This window comes from Teleopsis dalmanni, chromosome 2, assembly GCF_002237135.1.
Source record: "Teleopsis dalmanni isolate 2A chromosome 2, ASM223713v2, whole genome shotgun sequence".
Classification (NCBI taxonomy): domain Eukaryota; kingdom Metazoa; phylum Arthropoda; class Insecta; order Diptera; family Diopsidae; genus Teleopsis; species Teleopsis dalmanni.
In genome coordinates this window covers 172496185-172506560 of record NC_051847.1, presented here as the reverse complement: position 1 = coordinate 172506560, position 10376 = coordinate 172496185, and the positions used below count along the sequence as shown (strand labels likewise).

General features: G+C 30.8%; 1 protein-coding gene across 1 annotated transcript; it reads left to right on the top strand.

Annotated features, from left to right (window-relative positions):
- Window positions 1–1354: 1354 nt before the first annotated feature.
- Window positions 1355–10299, top strand: LOC119676169 (sperm-associated antigen 1-like). The gene is made up of 5 exons (XM_038087404.1): window positions 1355–1644; window positions 1699–2114; window positions 3832–3956; window positions 4018–4145; window positions 9796–10299. Exons 1-5 carry the CDS (start codon window positions 1372–1374, stop codon window positions 10297–10299), a joined length of 1446 nt encoding a protein of 481 aa, XP_037943332.1. The 5' UTR covers window positions 1355–1371.
- The last annotated feature ends 77 nt before the right edge of the window (window positions 10300–10376 follow it).

Genomic DNA, 10376 nt, shown 5'->3' with positions numbered 1-10376 from the left:
GAAAATTTTTAATATAATATAAAATATATACGTAATAATATGCAAAAATTGATATTGATGGATTTTATTAGTAAAGGAAATTTTATAAAAGTTTTCATTTTTCTTTTAAAAAAAATCACAAATTAAAACCTTGAAAATTAGTTATGAAAAAATGAGTTTTGCTCATTAATGCATAATTATTAGACATGTATGAGCTGTGATGATCACACAGGTAAGCACAAATTTATTTTTTGCATAATAAAAAAATAATTTTTGATTTTTTTATTGTAAATATAATTTTTTAAATATAAATAATAAATATAAGTTATTTAAAACGTAAATTTTTTATTTAATATAAATAATATTTAATAATAACATATTTAATAATAATATACATATATTATAATACATATTTAATAAAAAAACATGTTTTTAATTTTCTGCATAGAATACCAAAAAAAAAAAACAAAACCGTACAAACGAAGCAAATGCTTTCATCCCTCAAATAATTTGTGTGATGCACGTTTGTTTGCATTTTGCGCTCTCACTTCACCTTTTGCTTACGAAATCTTCGAAGTCTTCGAAGTTTTTCACTACACTTAAACTTCGAAGACTTCGAGAACAAAAATTCACAAAAACTTCAAAGTTTTTTTCAACTTCGAAGACTTCGTTTACTATTCGAATTCTTCGAATACTTCGTAAATTCGAATATGAACAGCACTAATGTGTGATAGCGAGGGAGTTCTCAACTCGCGTTGCTGTCTAAGGGCCACTTAAGGCAAAACAGTGTTGTTTAGTAATAAATTTCAAAATTTGCGCCTTTTAGGAGCAAATTACTACAATTCTAATACGTTTAGGAGAAACGTAAGCAACACAGCAGTAAGCAACACAGCATTTTTGTATAAATCGCTAATAATATAATTATTACACTTTCCGATTTCAATGAAAGGCGTAAGTACTGTCAACAATTGTTATAATATAATATAATAATAAATTAACAGTATTACAGCCCTATAAGTTTTTTCATACGAGTTATTTTTGTTGGCAAATTGAAGCGAGTACATCTAAATTTCTTTTTAAATTTAGGCACAACCAAGAAGTAGTAAAAATACAAAATTGGCAATACTGATGTTACACTCTCCATAACATGCATTTCGGCATAGCCCGAAAGAGCGTAATTTGCCGTGCCAGAGACACTCTGCATAACATGGCCCTTAGCAACAATTTCTTCAAAATCACTCAAATGTTGTTTGTTCAATAAACTCGAAAAATTAATATCATATCAGACTTGAAATGAGAGTCATAGAAATATTTAAAAAACATTTCTGAATTTAAAATAAAACATAAGTAAAATTAAATACAAACCAAACACAATTGTTTTTTTTTTTCGAAATGGCTACTAAAAATAAAAGGACATTGTTAGAACGTTATGGTATTCCACTTAACCACTTGGACTTTGAATATGTAAAAACATGTACAAATGCCAATGAAATGGAAAAAATTGTGCAAATATTACGCTCAGGCGAAGAAGGATATTACCCTGACCTAACTAAATCTGCTGAAGAAAAACTGCGTGAATTACAACCTAACAGCAAACTTTTCAATTACGAGGAGCAGTTGCGAGAGCGTAGTGCATTACCGTTGGATGAATGGAAACGAATATATGTATTTCAGTCATTAATTTCACATTACATTTTTAATTACATTTGTGTTTATTAGAATTGGAATCAGGACATCAAAAGCACGGACCAGATGTTAAATGAACTGAGTATCAGCGATAAAGAGGAAAAGAAATTTGAACTGTCTTTTGCTCCTATACGCAAAGGGGGTAAAATTTTTGATAAACAAGAGAAGAATGACAATGTTGAAACCAATTTGAAATACATTAATAATTCAAAGCGTATTAAGTCTACAGATTATGCGCAATGGGATAAGTTCGATGCAGAAGAAGAAATACTGCGTATGGATTTAGATGAAGAACGGAATCTGGAAGAAATTGAACGAAAAAATCGCTACAATCAGAGTACTTATGGCGATCATGAAACAAAGTTTTCAACTATTAAGGATGTGGAACATAAAAGGAAACAGCTTATAGAGTCTTTGACTGAATTAGAACAGCAAAATGTGGCAGAAGAGTGAGTTTATAGTGCAATACATTTAGGGTTTTTTTAAAAAAAATTGATTAATTCAAATTAAAATTTGTAAAACAATGTAAAGTATTAAGGTGTAATCTTAAAAAAATTTTTTAGTACTGAATTAAAGTACAGCTTGTCTCTTAGCTAATCAAATTTCTGGTTCACACAATTTAGTGTTATGAAAATATGCGGTGATGAGTTTCACATATCATTTATCTTCAGAAAGTCAGGAATATTTTCATTTAACAAATTAAAAAGACATATAGGGTTATCCGTTTTTAGTTACAAAACATTTTAAATTTTTATTTTACTTTATTTTTTATTTTTTTTTTATTTATTTCAATATTCAAATGCTCTTCACGATACATGTTGATGACTTATTGGTAGTAATTCTTCAGCCATAACTTGACGAATATATATTTTCAGTGTCGAAAAAAAATGTCAAGTAGTTATAAACCATATGCTTTAATTATGTTCAAATTTTTTAAGCAACCAAGTCAAAATGTAGTGTGTTCTGTCCTTTGTCGTCCCATTAAAAATATTTATCATCCACAGCTATATATATATATATATATGAATATATAAATATACACAAGGAAAATTGGTAACCAGAAGATTATAGCCTAGGTAGTTTTAAAAAAGTACGTGATTCACATTTCCAGAACAAATGCCAAATCTAATAGTGATTTTTTTGTTTACGGAACGCTCTTTCGATAGATACCTTTGAACTTTCACTACAGATGTTTATTGAAATATTCCTTAAGTGAAAAAAACCTTTTAGCATTTGATAAAATTTAGTATTTTGATATTTATAGAAATATCAAATATTAAACAACATGTGATATATATATATTATATACGCATGTTTTCTGTGAAAAAATATTGCATTGTATTATATTATATATTATAGAATATAATATGTAAAAATGTAACTGGGTATTTTAATTTGATATACCCGTATTACATTAAGACCGAAAAGTTTTCGGAAATTCTCATTTAAAATTCGCGCGCTGTATATTTTTCGATATTTTAAGTTTATGTAGTTTGGCAGCAATTAAGGAAAATTACTATGCAAAAAATGAGCGCGATCTGTCAGACAGTTCGTTTACGGCAGCTGTTGAAACCAGTTCACCTCAGTAGGGCGTTGCGAAAAAAACAATGGAAAAAAATATTGAACAAAGAGTTTGCATCAAATTTTGTGTTTCGAACGAAATTTCGTGTGCAGGAATCGTTGCGAATGCTACAAAAAGGCTTATGGGGAATCAGTTTTATCGAAAACTCAAGTTTATGAGGTGGTACAAAGCCTTTCAGGACGGTCGTACGACCGTCGAAGACATTTCGCAACGCACTACTGAGGTGAACTGGTTTCAACAGCTGCCGTAAACGAACTGTCTGACAGATCGCGCTCATTTTTGGCATAGTAATTAAGGACAGTGCTGCCAAACTACATAAACTTAAAATATCGAAAAATATACAGCGCGCGAATTTTAAATGAGAATTTCCGAAAACTTTTCAGTCTTAATGTTATATCATATCAGAACTGGACAAATAACGTGTTTTATTGCTTAAATTGAAAGTGAAGAATTGTTAAGCACCCTTGAATCTTAATTCTTAAGCGTGCTCATTTCATAATTGCAAATGTCATTTTAGCGTCAAATCGACACTTAAATGTGAAGTTTAAAATTGGTTCTAACCAAATTATTTTTTTTCTTTTAAGAATTCGTCTTCGTGGAAATGAGTGTTTTAGAGTAAAAGACTATGATAGCGCAATTGTGGAGTACACTCGCTCTCTGGAAATTTATAAAAAAAATCCAGCAGCTTTCAACAATCGTGCAATATCTTGTAAGTAGAGAAACTATTAAAAATTCTATTAAAAAAATAATATATTTTCTTTGTATATAAGATATCAAGTCGAAAAAGTATTTACCTGCAATAGAAGATTGTAAATCTTGCTTAGCACTGGAACCAAATAATTTGAAAGCACGTCTTCGTCTAGCTCAAGCAATGTTTGATTATGGCAAAAAGCGTGAAGTAAGTTGTTTTAAAATGTTATTAACTTTTTAGTTATTTTAACGGAAGTTAAAAATCAATTTAATATAAAATTATTATGGAATAAAATATGGATAGAAATATTCATTCATCTTTCCGATGTCGCTAGAGCGAATCGTGGAGTAATATTAGCATGACTTTCTTTGTATTAGATTTTATGTTATACAAAAGAAAGATTAATAAAATCATGTAATAAATAATGTTTTTACAAAAGAATAGTATTTAAATTTAACAATAAAAAATAAAAATATAATTAACTAATTCAATTATTCTATTCAACAATGATGTTCAGTATAACAATTTATAATGTTCCTTAGTACTAGTGGGGAAAACAATTTATGATTGATGAGGCATTGATTGTAAGTCAACAACTGATTTTATTTATAATTTCTTCTTTTTTTTTACAAAATAAAGATATACAATAGCTAGATATACAATAATTGATTAAATTAATTTATTATTTAATTCGCACAAATTACTTACTAAGCTTTAGGTGCGAGCGTTTAACTTATGACCTAATTCTTAATTTTTTGTTTCGTCAACATTATGGCGGCTCTGGGTTGGTATTACGAACTAGTTTAAATTTAGTAGCCTCAGGGGGTTATTGATTATGTACAAGACCAAAGAACATCATATGTAGATGTTGCTCTACGATCATTGGCTACTGTTGATGGTATTTGTGGTTTAATGTAACATATATATAATATAGTATTCCAACGAATAGGATTGTTATTATAGCTGTGGCCCAGATAACCCATTTTATCCAATATTGATGAGTTATTATTGTTTTCTAAGATATTTCATTAACTTGGTCCATATTGTCTTGAGCAACCCTTGCGGACTATGCGGACTATGTTATCAACTATGTTGCGGAGAACATAGTTGATAAGCCTTGCACCAATAGGATAACGGTATCATTTGTAATTTTATGCATTCTACTGTCAATAATCTTAGAATGTATAATACAATCTGGAGAGATGTGGATGATTCCTGTATAGTTCAAAACTACTTCTTCACGTTCAATATGACAAGTTACATGAGTTGTCGTTAAATTTGGTGTAATGAATATATAAGCATTGGGCGTAGAAAGCTATTTCCAAACTGGATGTATGACTTTAAATTTTTTGACGGACAGTTATTGACTGTTAATTTATTAAACAATTGCTTAATAACACAATTGGAACTCTCGTCAATGTTATAAAATATTGTTGGGTGAAGTAACCTAGTAACATTATTCAGTTTGGTTGTTGTCTCCATTTGGCTGATAGTTACTTCAAAATATTTTTTGTTGTTATAATTGATGCCAAATGTGGATATTAATAATTCGATTTCTTGATTTATATTATCGTCAATTCTCTCTGGAAGCGTTTTGAGTCTAATGATTTCATATTCTTCTATATCGCTAATTGTGAATTAACCATAAATTATGACGTTGTCAGTATCTCGAACATATTCCAATCTGTTCATCGGGATTGGTAAGACATACATTTCTGGTCCAATTTTTGCGGAACATCGAGTTATAATGTTGCTGATTTCATCATGTGAAAGGAATTCATAAATATGACTGTGTTTCAAATATACATTGAAGATCTTGCTGTATTTTGATTCTACTTCTCGAATGTAATTGGATGCCATTATATATGTAATTATATTATATAAGTACATATATGCCATTATATAAGTACATATATGTCCAGTTTATTTCCTTCTCCGATATCATGCCAGTCTTGCATCTGACTGATAGCCTGCAATCCTTCGTTCAGTTTTTTACTAAAGCTGTTGATTTTGTTGATGATTTTAGTTTCTGTGCTGTTTAATGCCGCTATTATGGATATCATATTTCTAGCATTTGATTTAGTATTTTGGATTAATAATTTCTGATTTTGATCCACCGTTTCAATGTCGTGATACATTTCATCGTTTATGCCAAAAAGTGTTGTTAACACTGTACCTAATATTCCTCGCTGACTTCTTGTAACAGATGATACTACCGTCAATAAACGATCAATGGTAGTTCTTAAGACGCGCCCTTCATGATTTAAATTGCACACTAAATCTTTGCATTGTATATACGCATTGGCAGCTTTTGACTTGGTACACAAGATTGTTAATTGTTTTATAGCGTTATTAACGTTCTTTTGATCTTGAATTATGCTACAGATTGGAAATGTGATTTTTGCTTTGCCTAATCCTTCAATGAATAATCATTATCCGGGATATGCTATTGTGGGTGTTGCTAATGTAGCTTCTGATGTGAGATATGCCAAAAATATAGCAAGAACCAACGGTTTTGATTGAATATGATCTTCTTTGAGATTATCAGTGATTGGCAGAAGGTATATTTTTTTTTTTCGTACGTTTTACTGCCTCTTTTTGGGTTTTAATTGTAGCAACTCGGGTTGATCCATCTGTTACTTTATGGATTTCTATGACTCTGCCTAGAGCCCACGTTGATGATATTAATGTTTCGTCTTTCAACAGGACTAGTTGAGCAACTTTTTTAATAAAGGTCTAATTATACCACATAATTAATAAAAGTTATTTTGACCTATTCATAAATGAATTTGGTTTTTACCGGACTTAAAATGACATCTTTCGGCCTACTTTGTAGACCGTCTATAGTACAGTATATGCAAATAAAAACTTTATTTTGTATATGAATATGTTAGTTTAAAGAATGTAAAAAAAATACATCATGTATTTATTTTTGTTTTAATTTTTAAGTCGTTACTTCGAAAATATTTAAATGCGGTTATTTTTGTTTTTTAGAATGTATTAACTTTAATTTCGAAAGTTTTATGTTGTGTATCTCTACACGTGTTTCAGCAAATTCGCTTTTGCCTTCATCAGGAGAATTCCTAATATTAAAAACAACTAGCAATCTTACAAACTATTTAAAATATTTACATGTTATTTCTTAATACTAATTTTGGTAGGGTTATTGTCCTTGGGGGTGATAGGTAAGAAATGGTGGCGGGTCTGGTTTTGTTTTATTTTTACATAGAGGTAGTTAGGTCGACTGGTTTTGGTTTTTTGGGATGTATCTAAAAAGCCACGATGATACGTTGCCCTTATCGCCGTTAAGTAAAGTTGTGGTCTGATGTTTATGTATTTCGATGTTCTCTGCCGTTTCTAATTTTCAGCTATCCCTTACATTTTTGATTATTTGGGCGTAATCCTTGTTGAAGAGGTGATTTTCCTTTACTATATGTGGCGACATTTGATTTTATGTGGGGGTTTATTTTCTTCGGTGCTGCTCTTGCTTCTTTTAGGTGTTCTTAAAGTCTTACTGATAAGGGTCTTTTTGTTTGTCCGATGTATATTTTGTTGCAGGAGCCACATTTTATTTTGTATACTCCGTTTTTTTCGAATGGGTTAATTGAGTCTTTTGCGGATGGTAATACGCTTTCGAATTGGTGTTGTTGTATACTACGGCGATTCTTCTTTGTTTTGAATGTAACTGCCTTCGTTTCTTTTTTATGATTCTATCGATGGTGTTCTGAGGGTATCCGTTGATGTTCGCTATTTCCTTAATGCATGTGGTTTCTTCATTGATGGCTGCTTGTGTATGTCATGTATTGTGTACGTCTTTTAAGGTTTAAATTCATTTGTTTATCTTATATATAAATTCATTTATCTTATATATAAAAATGAATCGAAAAATGTGTTGGTAAGTCCATAACTCAATAATGCCTGGACCAATTTGGTCAATTCTTTTTTTTAAATGTTCGTTGAAGTCCAAGGATGGTTTTTACGGCAAAAAAAAAATCGAATTATTGCTATTCAATGAAGTTCTATCTTATATCTTATATATAAAAATGAATCGAAAAATGTGTTGGTAAGCCCATAATTCAACAACGCCAGGACCAATTTGGTCAATTCTTTTTTTAAATGTTCGTTGAGTCCAAGGATGGTTTTTACGGCGAGAAAAAAGTCGAATTATTGCTATTCAATGAAGTTCTATCTTATATCTTATATATAAAAATGAATCGAAAAATGTGTTGGTAAGCCCATAACTCAATAATGTCTGGACCAATTTGGTCAATTCTTTTTTTTTTAAATGTTCGTTGAGTCCAAGGATGGTTTTTATGGCGAGAAAAAATCGAATTATTGTTATTCAATAAAGTTCATATTACATTACAAACACTCACTATTGTCTAAGCAACATCATCAGTATTTCAAATATAATAATTAAATACTGTCATTAATATATGAGCTGTAAATAATTTAAATACATCGTGTTTTGTGAATGTGACACAATTTATATTCGATATGCCTCCTGTAAGACGAAGTAATTTAGGTAGAAGAACCCGAAATGCTACAAACCAAACTAATTCTCGGTCTAATCATACTACACAAGAACGTGACAACCGAAATGAACTTGAAAGAATACGGATATAACAAACGCGTGAAGCGCGAGCGCGACATTCAGCTCATAATCGCGTAAGTTTGAATCGAGCTGCTTTCAGTTACGATGTGTCTATTGACTATAGCAACTATCAATGTGTTGCTATAGGATCAATGAACTCGGTTCGCTCACATTGTAAGGCATTGAAATACAAAAATGAAACCAATGGATTGTGTTGCGCAAATGACAAAGTGAAATTGATACCACTGGATCCACCACCAGAGCCATTGTACTCATTGGTTTCAGGAATAGGAACAGATTCCATACACTTTTTGACAAATATCCAACAATATAACAATTGTTTTCAAATTACTTCATTTGGGGCAACAAATGTGGTTCGGAAAAATTTCATGCCAACTTTCAAGGTATGTATTATAGCAGTTAATCATAATTATTTTAGTGGTATTGATCTAGAAAACCCATGTTTCTCACATGGTCAATTGTATGTTGCCTGTTCCCGTGTTGGAAAACCATCAGATTTGTTTGTTTATGCGCCAGGTAATCAAACAAAAAACATCGTTTATCACAAAGCACTACAATGAATTTAATGACAATTTCGTCAATTTTTTTTAAAATGTTCGTTGAAGTTCAAGGATGGTTTTTACGGCGAGAAAAAATCGAATTATTGCTAATTAAAAATTGGTCCAGGCGTTGTTGAGTTATGCGCTTTCCAACACATTTTTCGATTCATTTTTACATATAAGAAGACAAGAACATAACCACAATAGATGAGTTTGTGTGTTGTAATAAGTTGTTGATTATTGTAAGTATGTTTATTATATCCCCGTGACTTTGTTTGCAGATTATAATCTCCACTATCCAAGCGAGTCACCCACTTTTTATATATTTGTCACCTTTAGGTTTCCACTGTCCCTAAGTTCGCCTCTTAGTTTGAAACCCTCTGGCAGACATCCCAGTCAGGGTTTTTTAGTGGATTCCAGAAGGGTGGCCAAAGTTCTTGGAAGAGAAGATACTTTGGTCACCCGAGCTGAAGCCCACACACCAGTGTGACTTTTCTGTTCAGGAGATTTTTTTGCCCTGACTATAAAATAGGTAGGCACAAAAACTGCCACATTCCAAATCTTTTTGACAGAACGAAGTCTGTCGGGACCGCTAGTTATTGATATATTTATTGATTAAAATAAAAACATTTTGTTAAATTAATATAACATATAAAAAATCATTTATTTAAAATAAGTAATTATATTTATTTTAATATTTCAGTCATACGACTACTTTCAAAAAGTTTTGGAGGTGGACCCAAAGGAGAAAACTGCGCTTAAATTTATCAATGAGTTACGTCTGCAATTACCAGACATACCTCCACCACCCGATACAACGCGTATCAAAATTCAAGACTGTCAGGTAACAAAAAATATCACGCAACCAACAACAAACAATGTTAAACAGAACCATCCAACAATTACCATAAAATCTACAACTGAGCTGAAGAAAGATATCAGAAGTGATGTGGATAAAACCAGTGGAAAAACCAAATCAAAATGTAAAGATTACGATCTTGTTGAGTTGATTAAACCAAACAAAATTGTTCCAAACAAGTATTTGAAAGCAGCTGAGAGTTTAGAAAAAATTGCAAAACCACTATGTGCTGCTAAAGATGAAAGTCCTGTACCTCAGCCAATTGAACCGTCAGAACGGAAGTTAATTTTTCCAACTAATATTAACAAATCTCCTCAAAGCAAAAAAAAACTCATTGAGGAAATTTAAACAGATAATAATGTTTAAAAATATTTTCATAATTTAAATTATTTGTATTTAATAAAATTTAAAATTTGTATTTAATA

What these genes read in the sequence shown, in the direction of transcription:
- LOC119676169 (XM_038087404.1), top strand. Translation starts at nt 1,372, where the DNA reads ATGGCTACTAAAAATAAAAGGACATTGTTAGAACGTTATGGTATTCCA. An exon ending in ATGAATGGAAACGAATATAT is followed by an intron (nt 1,645 to 1,698) that starts GTATTTCAGTCA and finishes TGTGTTTATTAG; the next exon opens with AATTGGAATCAGGACATCAA. An exon ending in ATTATGGCAAAAAGCGTGAA is followed by an intron (nt 4,146 to 9,795) that starts GTAAGTTGTTTT and finishes TTAATATTTCAG; the next exon opens with TCATACGACTACTTTCAAAA.